The 16,951-nt window shown below is 35.7% G+C and overlaps 1 protein-coding gene across 5 annotated transcripts in view; it reads right to left on the bottom strand.

The window, feature by feature from the left end:
- Positions 1–16,951, bottom strand: part of LOC100471557 (cadherin-12) — a 1,012,668-nt gene that overhangs the window by 254,816 nt on the left and 740,901 nt on the right. For 4 of the 5 annotated variants that reach the window (XM_034657064.1, XM_034657066.1, XM_034657065.1 and 1 more), the window contains one exon: positions 11,239–11,655. In XM_034657064.1, coding sequence (XP_034512955.1) covers positions 11,239–11,469 — 231 coding nt within the window. In that variant the 5' untranslated portion in view covers positions 11,470–11,655. Of the gene's footprint in view, positions 1–11,238; positions 11,656–16,951 lie in introns of those variants that run through there. The other variant, XM_034657067.1, reaches the window with a different exon arrangement.

The raw sequence follows: 16,951 nt of genomic DNA, 5'->3' as shown, positions 1-16,951 counted from the left end.
TACGGACTCATGACAAGTGCAAGTCACATGGAAAGGACTGGCCATCCCAGTCAATTGGTATATGGAGACTTGTTTTCTTATAATCTCAAAATAGCAAGTAAGAATCATCAGATTTTGTAGGTATGGATTTTTGAAACCTGGTACTTAAGGGGAGCATCCTGAAACCTATAATTTTTACTCTGACAATATTCACTCTGCCCTAGTTCACATTTTACTCATCCTAAAATTCTCACAATCCTAGCTTTTATCCATTTATCTATATCTTTTTCAAAATTCTCACCCAGGAAGCATCGTGTATTGAGAGCATACATAATTATTTTTCTGTAAGCAATTATTTTACTTACTTGAATTGGAATATCTCCCTACTCAGTTACTGAATTATTAATTTAATAGCTACTCTTGATCATCGTTTGATCCAAAAAATTTCACTTAGTAGTATGTATTCATAGTCATTAATAAAGGCAACACCTTGGAAATGCAAATAAGACTATACTTCAAAATGGATTGAATAATAAAAACTGGATAATTATTTCTTAAATATATTCAATGCCCCATCTAATAACTGAAGTTTGATACTTAATCAAAGATTGTATGTTACAGAACAATCTAATCAGTGGTGGCAAACATTAGAAATATTCTTGACAAATTAATTAGTGCATGTTTGCACATATTGATAAATGTATATGTCATAACTAATACTTCCAAACTTTGAATTCAAAATTTAGACATTCTAATATAAAATCTAGATTTCTTCCATGAATTGCACAATTTAAAAATTTACATAAAATTATGATGCCGGACACCTGAAAGCTTGCAAAGGCACCCTGTGTGTTTCCAGGTAGGGGAATGCAGTGGCACTACATGAAGGCAACTGTAGCTTTAAGAAAAACATTCAGTGTTCTAATTTGTGGACAGTTGCGAAACAAAGGAAAAATGTTCTGGGGGGCCTGCCTGGCTCACAGTCTGTGGAACATGAGACTCTTGATCTCTGGGTTGTGAGTTTGAGCCCCATGTTGGGCATAGAAATTTTAAAAAAAAGACTTTTTTCTGATCATAATCATGTAGTAGATAATAAAAATATTTTAAATATTTCCCTATTTGATGCTCAAAATATTTTAATCAAAGCAAAAAATTACTGGAGGGTTGGTTTTGAATCATTTCTTATTATCTGACTTTATTTTCAAAGTGCACTTTTCCTTGTATATTAATTTATTATTATTATTATTCATTAATTGATTGATTTTGCTTTTTAAACCCACAATACTGGTCCTTTGGGGATGGCCTCAAAAGTTAAAACAGTAGCTGACATGGTCAATACAACCATAATTCCATCTTTCCATACTACGAATTCCTTGTTTAGTGTCTAAGTCTACTCAACAGAAAGTTGTACTTAGAGCTTTTTCTATATCATGGGAAAATACCTCTGTCCTCTTTTAATGCCCAGCACTTTGAAAACAACATTGTGAATTACAATCTGAAATTCTTTATAATAAATGGCCTAAAATACCATAACATCCTATAAATCTCTGGTCATTTCAAAATTCAGTAGCACTGAATACTTTGTCAATTAATGAGAAATTGAATTCTATATAACTCTCTACTTTTTATCACAATAAATCATTGTTTGTGATGGAAAAGTCATTCAGACATTTTAATCAAGGATTGAGACTATCAGTATAATTATGAGGCTATCTCCCAAACAATTATTTATACCAACAGCTGAAAAATAAGTTATCTCCTATCATCTAGATAAGAAAAATATGTAGGTATACTGCAAAAGTTATACTCACTGAGAAGACAGTTAATTTGTGAGATTAACATCACTATGAGCCCAAACTAAACTTGAGTTCCACCCTCCTTTATATTTATAATTCTAAGACCGGTTTCAGAATGAAAGAGAATACATGCTCTGAGAGGATTTTTTTTTTTTTTAAGTGGCTTGAGAAAAGAGAGGGAGAAAGAGAAGGAGCCATCTTTTGACTACTGGCAAAGCAATTCAGTTAGCTTGCTGAAGTATTTTGAATTGTTTCTAACTTTACTATGTTACCACGTTACATGGTGTCAGTTTAGTAAGGCAACACACTGTAAGCACTGGCAGACAATTCCTCATTTCTCACAACCCTGCAGGTCTTGCACAGAAAGCACTAAATGTCCTTTTTTTCAAGACTATATTTTCAAGAATGTATATATAGCACATAACTTTGAAAAGTTGAGATAGTGTCTTCTTCCAAAGCAAAGGACAGACATGCTTACTACCTAGTGAAACATAAGTAACGTCTCCCTCCCAAACAAAGGGTGGGCATTATCAGGTTTCCTCTCTATAAATGCAAACCGCTGAATGTGCTGGCATCCATCTGGGTCTCTTTTGCCCAAATGGTACATGGGGCAACGGGAACCGAGTCACTTATGCAGATGCTCATGCTGCTTGCTGTGCTGGGAGCAATAACGTCTCTTTTCTCTGACCCAGTCATCTCAAGTTTTCTAACATCCATGAAACTGTGGGAGACTAACCGTTCTTTTTTTTTTATTTTATTTTATTTATTTATTTGTCAGAGAGAGAGAGAGAGAGAGCACAAGCAGGGGGAACAGCAGACAGAGGGAGAAGCAGGCTCCCCGCTGAGCAAGGAGCCCCATGTGGGATTCGATCCCAGGACCCTGGGATCAAGACCTGAGCCGAAGGAAGATACTTAACAGAATGAGCCACCGAGGCATCCCAAGACTAACAGTTCTTGATGGTTGACAAAAAACAACAATAAGAAGAAACAGCATGCTTTAATGAGTGGAAGTATGCATTAAAAGTCTAAAGTGTTACACTGATATAAGCTCTATAGCAAATCTCCTTTATGCAATCTCTGTGGGAAATTCAGAGTAGAAAAGATATGCTTTTATCATAGTAATTTCATACGTTATTTATATCGACTAAATGTCAGTAGAAATGAACTACGTGGTGCCTCATGAAAAACGAAATAGATGATAGATAGATAGATAGATAGTACTTTTTATGACGGTGGTTTCTCCTTTTTCAGAGTTAAGAAAGAGGAATGATTCTCACATAAATATATATTACATTAAAAGTGTACCAAAATAATCCATTTATATTTCAAGTGTACGTTTGAGTGCCATAACTGTGACATATATTCACAAAGTCAATGTTGTTAGACGAGGAGAACATTAAATTCGAAATCTTTATTATTCAGGTCACTCTGTAGTCTCTATTTTTCTGTTATCTGTTCATACGGGTAGCCTTTCCAGGTACTTCTCCAATCATTCCATTGGGTCCTAGGTCCCATCACCTGATACAATATGCCAGTTGTAGGGGTTCATCAATGTTAGCCATAGAGAGCAATGTTTCCCAAAGAATTCAACTAATATTTTATAGAAAAAAATGTCTAAACATATGCATGCATATATACACATGCACACACAATGAACTGTATTGTGAAGTTTGTGACAAATGCATTTAAGATCTTTCTGATGAGAATATAATCTGGGTATGTGATGTCACACTATATTACCAGTCATATGAATGGACACACATGTGCTTAGGTAGTTTTATATGGATCATTATTAAAAGACCTGGAATTAGAATCAAAGTCTCCCAACTCTTTATCTTAGATTTTAAGTAACTATATCAGGCAACATCCCCATATAATACAGAGAAATGGTGAGAAGAAACAGAAGGATGGAAAGATAATTAGAGGGAAGGTGGAAAGACAGCAGCAGGATGAGGGGTGGAGGAGAAGAAAGAAAAAAGGAGAAAAAACAATAAAAGTGAGTCTCAAATCTTCACGCTGCCCATGCTATTTCTGAACTGCTGTTTTTAGGGATTCATATATTGATTTAAAGGTAGTTGAATTTCATTCAAGGTCCTGCCAATTCAATTAAAGTAAACACATTAAACCATTATAGCGCAGCTATTACGAACAACTAGTATACTAGAAGCAAGAAATAAATTGTAAAGGAGAGAGAAGAACTGACATACAACGGGCATTACCTGTTTGCTAAGAATTTTAGTATATTGTATTACTTATTTGTTCAGATTCCATGTCAATTTTCCTTTTAAATGTATTGCTACTTAATCATATCCAAGATGACTGTTTCAAACACAGCTTTATTATTTTTTTTTGAGGAAAACTGTAAAACTAGAGATATGTTTAAGAACCAAGGTGTGCAATAAAATATCGGTTTATCTAAAAAGGCTTTTTAAAAAAGTGAGAATGGCTCCTTCTGGTTTTTTGCTACAGAAACAGCAGGTAGCTAATGATGCTTTGATTAGCATCAAGGTTAAGCCATTTGACAGCAGAATGGATTAGAAAAAAGATCTTGATTTAGAGTACTTGAATACACTGCAAGGTTCTCAGGTATGGAAGTGAGGCAGGAGTCAAGAGGAAGCATTCAGTTTTGTATAAAGATTGGGCTGATATTATGAACATTGACTCTCAAATGAACAAGAATTACTCTGATATCAAAGCTCAAATTTTAGGAGTAAATTGCACCATGAAAATTGGCTTCTCAAAAAGCTACATGACAAAAAACAAAAAAAACAAACTCAAAACAACTACATGACTTGCTCATGAGCCAGATAGATAATAGATAGACAGAGAGATAAAATGTTGAGCCAAGAAAACATCTTTTAAATGTGTTAGTATAACTTTATGGACATAATTTACATTTTTATCGGGTGCAGGGTTCTATATGTGAATCAAAATATCATCCTAGTATTGTGACAGGTTATTTTTTTTTAAATATTGCATTAGTTTAGAAGAAATTCTGGATAGACAAATTATTTTTGCAATGTTATTAGATCTATGTTAATGAACTATCATGCTTTCTTTTTTCTTATTCTNTAAATATTGCATTAGTTTAGAAGAAATTCTGTATAGACAAATTATTTTTGCAATGTTATTAGATCTATGTTAATGAACTATCATGCTTTCTTTTTTCTTATTCTTCTTTATTTTACTAATTCAAAACCAAATTCTACATATAATTACAAAAAAAGAAAAGAAATTCTATTACCATTGCCTTTACTTATATCTGAAACTCTTTCCTAAATCACCAGCTCGCAGGCCTACTCTGCAGATTTGGGACTTGAATCTCCACAATCATGGGGGAGCAATTCCTTAAAATAAAATTCTCTCTCTGTCTTTCCATATATACACATACATAAACATATCCTGTTCCTTTTGTTTATCTGGAGAACCCTAACAAATAGGATGCCAATCAGATCAAACCAGGCATATACATAATTCATAGATCAATCTCTTTCAACTATACTTTTGAAATCTATTGGCTGCACCTATTCCTTTCTTCTATCTTTAAGGTCTAAAGAAAAGCATTTAAACCATTTTGACAAAGGTCATCTTTCTGGCTCACTGAAAAAAAAACAGAAGAGGCTTTTTCAGTCATTATTTAATTTGAACTATGAATTTCATTTCTTACTCCCAAAACTTTCAGTTTATTTTCCATTGCACTATTTAATATTTGTTTTGCTTCTTATTAAATAGATCTACCCAATTCCTCACTTGCTTTTCAGTTAAAAGTCAGGGCACATACCTTCTCTGCAGTTTTTCCTGGAGTGTGTTACCCATTTGTGTGATTTTGACTACCACCTGTATACCATTTACTCCTATATCTGTATCACTACCATAGGCTTCTTTTGTGAACTCTAGTTTAACATATCTAAATATCTATGAGCTACTCCACCTGGAGTACATCTAAGAAGGGCTGCCAGGGTGGCTTAGTTGGTTAAGTGGCCGGCTCTTGATTTTGGCTCAGGTCATGACTGCAGGGCCTGGGAGTGAGCCCTGCATTGGGCTTGTGCTCAGCGGGGAGTCTTCTCTCTCCCTCTCTTTCTGCCCCTCCCCCTAATCTCTCTCTCTCTGTCTTTCAAATAAATAAATCTTAAAAAAATNAAATATCTATGAGCTACTCCACCTGGAGTACATCTAAGAAGGGCTGCCAGGGTGGCTTAGTTGGTTAAGTGGCCGGCTCTTGATTTTGGCTCAGGTCATGACTGCAGGGCCTGGGAGTGAGCCCTGCATTGGGCTTGTGCTCAGCGGGGAGTCTTCTCTCTCCCTCTCTTTCTGCCCCTCCCCCTAATCTCTCTCTCTCTGTCTTTCAAATAAATAAATCTTAAAAAAATAAAAGAAGTAACTATGGATATATAATGTCTAACAGTGAGCCTTTTGTTTCTTACTCTAGTCCCAGACCTACACTAGATACTAGGAAAACAAAGTCAGGAATCTGAATCACTTATTTTACTTCTTCCACTCTTTCATTCTCTACATGCAACTATCCACTAATATTTTATCTCATCCTTTATATTCCTAAGACTGACAGATCTTGAAATATTTTATAATATGTCCACCTTTCAAATTTTTAACTCTAACATCACATTCTCTTCATTACTTCCTAGAAAACCTATTGCAACCTTCTCCTATATGTTCTCCCTGTCTCCATGTCTGTCCCCTTACCTCCAATGAGTCTTTCAAATGACACTGCCCGTGCTCATTCTACAACTGCAACTCTGTCCATGTGAATACTCAACCAAGACATCTTTGTGGATCATGACGCCTTTAAGAACAAATAAAACTGTAATATACAACATGGGGCTATAGTTAATATTCTATTGAATATTTGAAAGTTGCTAAGAGAGCAAATCTTTTTTTTTTTTTAAGATTTTATCTTTTTATTTTAGAGGGAAAGACAGTGAGCATGGGGAGGAGCAGAGGGAGAGGGAAAAAAGAGAGAGACAATCTCCAGCAGATTCTGCACTAAGTGCAGAGCCCAATGAGGGGCTCGATCCCAGGATCCTGAGATCATGACCCGAGCCGAAACCAAGAGTCACACACTTAACCAACTGAGCCACCCAGGCACTTCTAAGAGAGTAAATCTTAAAAGTCCTAACTACAATAAAAAAAAATTATAATGATGTATGGTGACAGATGTTAACTAGACTTGTGGTGATCATCTTGCAAAGTATACAAATATTGAATCAGTATGTTGTACATCTAGAACTAATATAATGTTGTATGTCAACTATATCTCAATTTATAATTAAATAAATAAATAAATAAATAAATAAATAAATAAATAAATAAAATAATACTGATCTTGGTATCAGAATTGAGCCTCACCACTAATACTTTCTGTATTTACCTACCCTAAACAGTTGGCTTCACGTTCTCTGACTATATTGAAATATGGTTATCTATGCCTCATTTTGAATTTTCAAGCCTCAGTGCTTATAAAACTTTCCCTCAGACTCTCTCTTCTGAAAAAATGGAGTCATCCTTCAAGACGCATCTCAGGTGCTCCCTCACCCGTGAAGGCTTTCTTAAACTCCTCCATCTTCTGGACATAGTCATAGTACTTGCCTTTGTCTCCAAAAACCCTAAAGGATCTCCATTACAGTACTTTCAACAGAGTACTGAAATTATTATTAGCTCTTAACATCCTTATAAGATAACGAACTGTGGTATTTTCTGGTGCAATGGGGCTGAAATTCCTAACTTAAAACCCTAGTTTCAGCATTTACTGCCTGTTGAGCCCTGGGACAGTTACCTGACTCCTCTGTGTTTCGGTTTTCTGATATGTGAAACAAGGCTACTAGAAATCTTCTTCATAGTGCAGTTCTGAGGATTACATAATTTTATGAATGCAAAGCAATTAAAACAGTGCCCAAAGTAAGCACTAAGGAAAGCTTACCGATTATAATTATAATCTAGGGACCTTCATAATTAGATTGATCCCTACCAGGCTTGACACATTCTCAAATTGTAATGCATTCTCAATAAAAAAATATGTTGAATGAACAGATGCCTGCAGAATTAGGGTTTATATTTTAATTTTTAATCTTTTTGCCATTTAAAAGAATTTAAACTTAAGAATTACTGCTAACAAAGATCATCTGAAATGACAACTCAATTTCCTAAATTATTCTTTGAGTATAATTGGGCAGCATTTTCTTGATACATAGCTTTGAGGCCATGATATAATATAGTACTACACAGACACAGGCAACCAGTTACATATGTTGGTGCAAGCATCCAGCTTACTCTGTGAGTATGTGTTGTGTACATTTTGTGTGTAGGTGTGTGTCTTTAATAACATGAGGATTTTTGTTTTGTTTTGGTTTTGGTTTTGGTGGGAACTTTGAGCAATTGATAGCATCTCAATTAAAATTTTTGCCAATCAAATTAATTTCTGTGTTACTATGCATCTTCCACTTACCCAGGTATTATAGTAAATCCAAAATGTCTATCTGAGGGAATTATTGGCTTTACCTCTGGGCACCATTATGATTTCTTTGTATATAAAGTAAAGTAATATTCATTATAAGCAATGCCACAGTGTGGTCTTTCTTGAAAGAATGTCCACATTAACATCTGCTCCTTTTAAATATAACAATTGTTGAAGCTAAGCCGTTAAGGATCCTGNCATCCACTAAGCCGTTCAGGATCCTGACTATACATTTACACATGTATAAATTCTTTTAGATTTGAAGCTAGGCACATAGATTTTTCTTCTCAATAAGTGGAGCTTTCAGTAAAAGGAACTATACAAATTAATGTTTCCCATAGATGCTGGTGCTGTAAAAAAGACATAAAATTAAATTTGAAGCTCAATTATAGTAGTTCAGTTTTATTTTACTAACCCACTATGTATTTTACTAATTCACTATGACCGCTATGCTTGGCACTTTTGCATTTTCCTTCTTCCTTAATCTTGAATTCTATATTATTTATAATATTTTATTTTTCTGTGAACTGTCTCAGTGCCTTTCTAAAAAGGGCAGAAACATGCATATATTTATATATGTTTACACACATGCTTAGAATGGTTTGAAGTGGTCCCAGTGTTATCATATTACTATTCCCACATCTAGACTCATCCAGGCAAACTTAATTAAACTTCAATTAGTTTCCATGTGGAAAGGAAACCATGGCTACTGTTGTTTCATTTGCATTAGGAACATGCATTGTGGGAAAGTCAGAGGTTCTCATCACACGTTACTAATGTGTAACGGAAAATAATGTATTCATTTAATAATAGATCTTAGATCTACTCCTTTAAAATCTACATAGAAATACTAATTCGTCTTTGAGATGAATTGGATGAATTCTATTCTATAGTAGCAATTACAAAGGTATGATTCCAGAGTATCAAACAAAATTTGGATATGCAATTCCTAAGTGAAATGCTACTCTATCTAAGACAGAATAAAAGTCAGTTTCATTAATTTTTCAACAAACAATCTTCTCACTTCAGATTCAGGCAACTAAAGGCTATGAATCTGCTTCATTCAAAACCAGAGAGAATACTTTCTCACTACACACTTGCCAGGAACCTCAATGTGACGTCTAGTTTCCATCATAAGCAGAGATGAGAATATTAATACCTATGAGGCAGAGTTTTAGAGCTATGCTACCCATCCATTTGCCTTCGATTTCAAAACTTGATCCCTATATTACATTAACTTGTAAGAAACAAGTGCATCAGAACATGAAATTATGTCACCATAAAGATTATTATATTTCACAATCATATAGAGGAATCATATAAGCAAAAGCAATGTATAGTAACTTCCATGTTTTGGAGTATTTTCCTCAAAATTTTCTGAGACCCTTCTTTTTTCCAGGTTTCTTTGTGGGCAGCAATGTCATTTGGGTGGGGTGCCATGGGCTGGACTGGAACTGTTTGGGCTTTAGTGTCCATTTCTCCCCTCGAAGGCACTCTCTGACTTTCTACTTAATTTTGGGCTTATCAGATAGCCTGTGGAACTCCAGGACTAGCACCTATGGAGTTGTCCCAGGGCCACATGACAAGGCCATGATTCCTAGTAGGAAGTCTGTCTAGGAGATTGCCTGTGCTAATGACATTGTGTATTGTTTATAAAATCACTAAAAATTGGACTGCCAGAATGGTACTCAAAGACTGACTTGGCATGACTCAAATTTTATATAGAGATAGATATCCCATGGAAAATATTTGCCTGGGGCCCCATATACCTCAGGGAAACCCTGGCTATGTGTTCATTTTCAACAAATTTTCTATTTGAAGACCTTTTCCACTGTATTATTGAATATTCTTTAAATACATTTCTGAAAGGTAAATTCTAAAGATGTAGTGCAAATAATTTAAATCTTGAATGGATTAGCTTCCTTTGACCTACCATTGGAATCATAAGACTCATCATATTTCTCATCAGTTTAGGCTTGCAGGAAGCTCTGAGGACATTAATGTGCAATAGATACAATCTGCTAGATCAGCTTCCTAGCATTCCTCCTACTATGGTTTTCCTGTTCTGTCTTTTATTTACTCTAATCTCTCTTCAAGCATATATGTCTTGCTTTGTTTTCAAGCCTATATGTTTTTATTAAAACCATGGCAAAATCTTTTAGAAGATTAAAAGACAGTCAACTAACAAAATAAAATATTCATTTTTCTGGAAAAGAAAATTGGTGGCAATGATAAATTACATCCATGCTAGACATGGACCAAAAATTTTATGTAAGGAAAATAGCAGTAAAGCATAAATGTGCTGAAAAGAAGAGTCACCATCAATTATTTTGTGGAAAAAAAAATTCTATGAATCTACAATAAGATTTAAAAATGACATGCTGTTGAAGATCGAGGTGTATGTATTTGGGTTACAACACTTATTACTTTGGTCATAAATAGCTTCATAAATAGCTTGCAAAACAAACAATAAATAAATAATTTATAAAGTATAAGCAAACCCATCAAATACTTCAAAACCACATTTCAAATGGTATGTCATGTTTTTAAGGGCAGGGGAAGGGAGGCATCCTGGTCATTCAAGGATATCAACAACAGTTTAGAATATTTATGCCCGGGGATTTTTTTCTATTTCTCTTCTTGGTAAACATTACCAGAATGTCTGTGAGCAATAATGGGTTATAACACTTTTAATGACACTTAATATTTTAACTTTTAGTCTTTAGAAAAGAATGTTAAAATTAAAAAAAAATAGGAACAAAATATATATCAATTTCATTAAAATAACCAGGGAGAATTGAGGCAAAGAGCGATTAAATGATGTTCCAAAGCTTACCCGGGCCACTGAGTCAGGAAGAGAAACCAGGTCTCTTGGATTTCAATTCCAGTGTTCTAGTCACTGGTTTGTTCAACTCCTGTGCAAAACATCCATAGACAATACACAATGCATAAGCCCCCTTGCTATCAAGTGGTTGTCAAAAGAAACGCCATTACCTTTCCCACATACTGAGGCTCGGAGCCCATGTATTCCTCCAGTACAAAAAACTGATTCCATACCCAGCCACGTTTAACTCGTTGGAAATGTGATCGCCGGCCTGGCAGGTGGATAACATTTTCTGTCGGTTCTGTGGCTAAAGTCTGTTGTGGCTGTGGTTGAAGGGGTGTTAGGAGACCTCCATCAAACAGGACCCAGAGAAGCAGGGATAAACAGTTCCTTGTAAGCATTGGCAAAGGCTTTCCTACAGGAGAGGAATAAAAACTCCAGCACTTAATGTAGAATTGTGGAATCCAGGTTTGAGGTGTCTGTGGCCTCCACCACTTAACTTCCTGCTTTATTGCAGAAATGATAGTGCTGGCATGAATCCTTTTGATGGAAAGGCTTCTGCTGTATTACATTCCATCTAAAGGGACCTATAAAACAGATTAACAAAGATACATTAAATTGACAGAATTACAGGAGGATAGTCATCAAAACTCTCATTGTGTCTGCCAACATTTAAAGAAATAACGAGGAAAGCCTGGAAAAGACTTATTGCTAAATGGTCACTGCTATGCACCCTGCAAACTTGGATAAACTACGTTTTCTACAGACTCGAAAAAAGTTTTAGTTACAGTGAAGCAAAAGGTGTTTCATAAACAGAAGCAATTTTTTTCAACTTAATATATCATTTTAAGGATAAAACTCAGATCGCTAGTTTTAACATGAACTAGGTTAGAGGAGGGTTTCACAGGGTTGCCCTTTGACATTTGGGGTTGAGTAGTTGTTACTGGGGAGCTATTTTGTGCATTTGACTTTTAGGCACATTTCTTTCCTCTGTTCAGTAAGTGACAGTCGCATCCTTCCCTACTCCCAACTGTGACAATCAAAAATTTCTCCAGACATTGCCAAATAGCTCCTGGAAGAAGCAAAATAGGCCAAGATTGAGAATCACACATTTAGAGAATAAGAAAAAAATTTTAAACAAACAAAAATCCCGAAAATTAGAAAATAGAAAGAATCAGTCCATCCAGGAAAGAACAAGATAAGTTACTAAATGTAAGTCAATGAAATTACTGAAATATAAATGACCAATAAAATGTCAGATGGTTTTATAATGCTTTATAAGCTTTAACTTAAAAAGAATTGCTTCTTTAGCCTGGATACATGGGAATTATTTTGTCTAAGATATGCAGCTTGGGGCAACCTTGGATCCCTGCCAGACTGACAACCTCTATTCTGCATTTAGGTAAAGTGAGCTTTGAACTCTTTCTTACAACAAGCAATTCTTTTTTTTTTCCGTCACTTTTCTAAGGTTTATTGAGTGTCTACAAAATTCTTTACTATGCAGTAGATAAGAAAATATACACAATCCTTGACTCTCTTAAATCAGAAACAGAAAACAAATTTAAAAAACAAGTACAGGGGGCACCTGGGTGGCTCAGTCAATTAAGCATCTGCCTTCAGCTCAGTTCATAATCCCAGGGTCCTGGGATCAAGTCCCAGGTCTGGCTCCTTGCTCAGTGGAGAGTCAGTTTCTCCTTCTCCCTCTGCCCCTTCCCCCTGCTTGTGCCCTCTCTCTTTCTCTCAATCTGTCTCTCCATCAAATAAATAAATAAATAAAATCTTTTAAAAAATAAAATAAATAAGTAACAAATACATAAAGCAAACCAAATTTACCAATGCTGTGAAGAAAAAAAAAAAGCACAAACAGAGTATCTTGAGGGCAAAACTTAAGTTAGCAAAGGCCAGGTTTAGGTGACAATTGCACTGAGAACTAAAGGAACAGAACGACCTATACTCTGTGAGCAGGCATGGAAGCATGTGGCTCGAGCCAGCATGGTTTGGGCGTGTGGCACTCAGGGCTCAATGCCTAGAGCCTAAAATTGGAATTTTTTAAGAGCCAAAAATGTTGGAGGCCAGAAATTATATATAATGCTTCCAAAACAAGAGAACTAAATTAAAATCAATATATGTTTAATTAAACACCTATGAAACATGGCATCTTGTCAATGTGTCAGCCACGATGCAGTTCAATGTTCATTCAGCCATATACAACATAACAAAAATTATAATGCGTTCCTCACAAATATTCAAATTTAAACATTTAATGTGAGAATCATGCTCGAAATAAGATATGAGATGGGAAATATCCAAAAGTTATACTTTGAAAGCATTCTATAAGAATACTCCCCAAAAAAGAAAGAAAACAGGATATGATATTTTTTCTATTGTGTGAAGGGATGAGACTATTACATACCGACAAAAACAGAAGTAGGCATATATTTAATTGCAGCTTTTCATTCTGGCAAAATAATGTTCATAGCAAGTTAACTTAGACCTATATTGCCCCATATGGTAACAACTAGCCATATGTGGCTATTTCATTGACTTCTGGCAATTTGAGATTTAACTTATATACCAAATTTCAAAGAATTAATACCAAAAAAGAGAAGAATGTAGAATATTTCAATTTCTATATTCATTTTTGTTGACATGATAATATTTTGGATATATTAGGTTGAATAAATACAAAAAGTAGCTTCACCTGTTTCTTTTTGCTTTTTTAATGTATTAATTAGAAAATTAAAATTATATATGCAGCTCACATTGGGGTTTGCATTATTTTTTATTGGACAGCACTGATTTAAACAAGATTTTAAATCACAAACTGTGGTTTCCACTTAAATAATTATTCTTAACATTCAAAATCAAATATCTTACGTGAATGTATCATGCCCATGTGCCAATACACTTAAGAGGTCAGAGAATATTTGCCACTCTTTTCCATAAGCCTGTGTAGGTAGAGTGCACATATTTTTCTCATTGTTCTCAAGTTACACCAACATCCAAAGTGTTCTAATTTATTAACTTTTCCATTTCTTCCATGCTTTTCCCATACTCATGGCAATCCCAGCCCAGGTATATGCAGAATAGCTGGGGAGATAAACATGAATAGAAAAGATGGATGGCAGGAACTCTTAACTTCCCAAACCTAGTCTAGTATATGTAATTAGGTTGTACTTTTGCTTTCCTATTCCACGAAATTTTTCTCCTCTACTTTTCTGGGGACATGAAGTATCAAAACGCAGAGTTTAGAGACCTCAGGTTATGTCTTTAAGCAAGTGTCTTTTTAGTTTTATATTAGGGATTTTTGATATTGGACATCTGGGTATATTCATTATCACTGCCACCAGTCTCATTCCAGCTACCCTTTCTGCTTTGGCATCAAAGGTGTCCAAATTCAGAGATCTGATCCCCTACTAGAAGAATCTTTCAGAAATTCTAATCTATGGACATCATTCCCCTTCTCTTACACTAGAATGTGTGTCTATAACACGAAGGGATTGGCTGTAAATGATTGGTAAGTAGAGAAGAACGTGATTATAACATGAAAAGTATGTTGTTTCATAAGCTAATTCCTCAGCACATTAATGATTCACATCACCAAAAATGACAGCCACACATCACCAAAAATGACAGCCACACACAAAATATTGTAATAAGGCTGAAGTTAACCGCAGCCATGGAGGACAGTGTGGAATATGATCCCCATTTCCTTCACATTCACATTCTGTCTTTCCTTTGACCCTGTTTGGACACACAGTCTATCTTAGCTTGATGCGTTCTCCCACTTTTATGTCCAGCCCCACCCCTTTCTCTTTCTCTAAGTAGGTTTAATCTTACTTCTATTCCTGTCATCAAACTACTTTCTCCTTTCTCCTTAAAATAGGATATTATATTTAAAGGGAAATTTACTTATTAGTAGTTTCTTGTTGCTAATATTTCCATTAGGATGATGATTTCTAGGGGTGACTTCACAAGTTTGGGGTATTTCCACATCATCTTATTTTTTCCGCATGAATCCTGCTGTCATCTTTTTTTAAAAGATTTTATTTATTTGAGAGACAGAATGCATGCATGCATGAGCAAGGTGGGAGCAGAGGAAGAAGCAGACTCCCCACTTAGCAGGGAACTCCATCACTTGGGGCTCGATCCCAGGACCCTGGATCATGACCTGAGCCAAAGGCAAATGCTTAAATGACTGAGCCACCCAGGCGTCCCAAATCCTGCTGTTTTAATATAAATTCTACAGAATACAAAGCTTTTTAGAAATTCGCATATCATAGTGTAGTAGAAACATGTGTAATTAACAACACACTACAAAGCCTTCTCACTACACACTGAAGACGTAATGTACAGCATAGTGACTATAGTTAACAATCGGGTTATATATTTGAAAGTTGCTAAGAGAGTTCATCTTGAAATTAGGATTTTTAATAGGATATANATGTGTAATTAACAACACACTACAAAGCCTTCTCACTACACACTGAAGACGTAACGTACAGCATGGTGACTATAGCTAACAATCGGGTTATATATTTGAAAGTTGCTAAGAGAGTTCATCTTGAAATTAGGATTTTTAATAGGATATACACAAGCTTAACAGGAACTATATAATTACCTTTGCATGAACCTTGCCATTTATCCCCTCTGCTGTCCAAACCCTTTAGTTTTTATTAATAACGATAGTAATAATTTATATCACATATGCATGTGCATTTGCACCTCTGTGAAGGAGGTGCTATTATTATGCCCGTTTCACAAATGAAATGGGAGAACGAGAACTTAAATGACACATCTGTGGTTCACAAATGAACACACAGCAGGCAGGTTTGAATCTGGGCGGTCTGACTCCAAAGTTCATCCTCTTAGATGCTATTCGATTCTGCCCCTACATTAATGAACGCATAAATAGTTGAAAGCACCAAGGGTTTCAAATCCCAGCAAGAGAAGGAATATAAGCTTACAGGCCTGGCTTCCAAATTATTTTTTCCCAAGCTAAGCAGCTATTTCAATATTAGGGCAGCTTAAGTTTACTCCACTCCTTTAGAGCTTCTGTCAAGTTAGTGAATTGAAGCTATCAGGTCAACTTAGTTCCTTTTCAGTCAGGAGATTGGGGACTTCCTGTATTCACACACCAGGATGTGAAAAGAGACNACTCCACTCCTTTAGAGCTTCTGTCAAGTTAGTGAATTGAAGCTATCAAGTCAACTTAGTTCCTTTTCAGTCAGGAGATTGGGGACTTCCTGTATTCACACACCAGGATGTGAAAAGAGACAAATAATTTCTAGGCATAGACAGGGGGGAAATGCAAAAGCTGGCAGGGTTAGTGTGCTAAGAGAATTGGATGGTGGCTGAGAATTAAGAAACTGCATGACAGCCCAGCAAATCCACCGGACAAGGTGCTAGACAGGCCAGGTGACCCGAAGCAGGCGTCCTACAGAGAGGAAGGTAAGGTGGATTCCAGCTGGACAGGCTTCCCCACAGTTAGCTTGATCTCAGCATGCAAGCCAGCATCAGCCAGAGGAGAAGTAGCCTGTTAGACCTATTTGACAACTCCAAATTTGGGGGTTATTTAATCAAAACATAATCAAATAGGTGAATAGAAAGATGGCCTTTGGAACAAAACGGATCTCTTCATTGCATAGTTTTATGCTAAGTAACTATCTGCTAAGTAGATTTGAATTGTGGGGACACAATCAACAATGTTCTGTGGCCCGTATACATGATGAAATCACAGATTTTTAAAAATTCATCATTCAATTAGAACGTGTGCACGTGTGCAACTTCCTAACTCATGGCATTGCAGTATCATCCATTCCAGGACTCGATAACACTGCAGTCCTTTAGCGAACAGATGAACAGATATTATTTTCAGTGCCT

This window comes from Ailuropoda melanoleuca, chromosome 3 (genome assembly GCF_002007445.2).
Source record: "Ailuropoda melanoleuca isolate Jingjing chromosome 3, ASM200744v2, whole genome shotgun sequence".
NCBI classification, from domain to species: Eukaryota; Metazoa; Chordata; class Mammalia; order Carnivora; family Ursidae; genus Ailuropoda; species Ailuropoda melanoleuca.
This window is presented reverse-complemented; position numbering and strand designations above follow the sequence as displayed.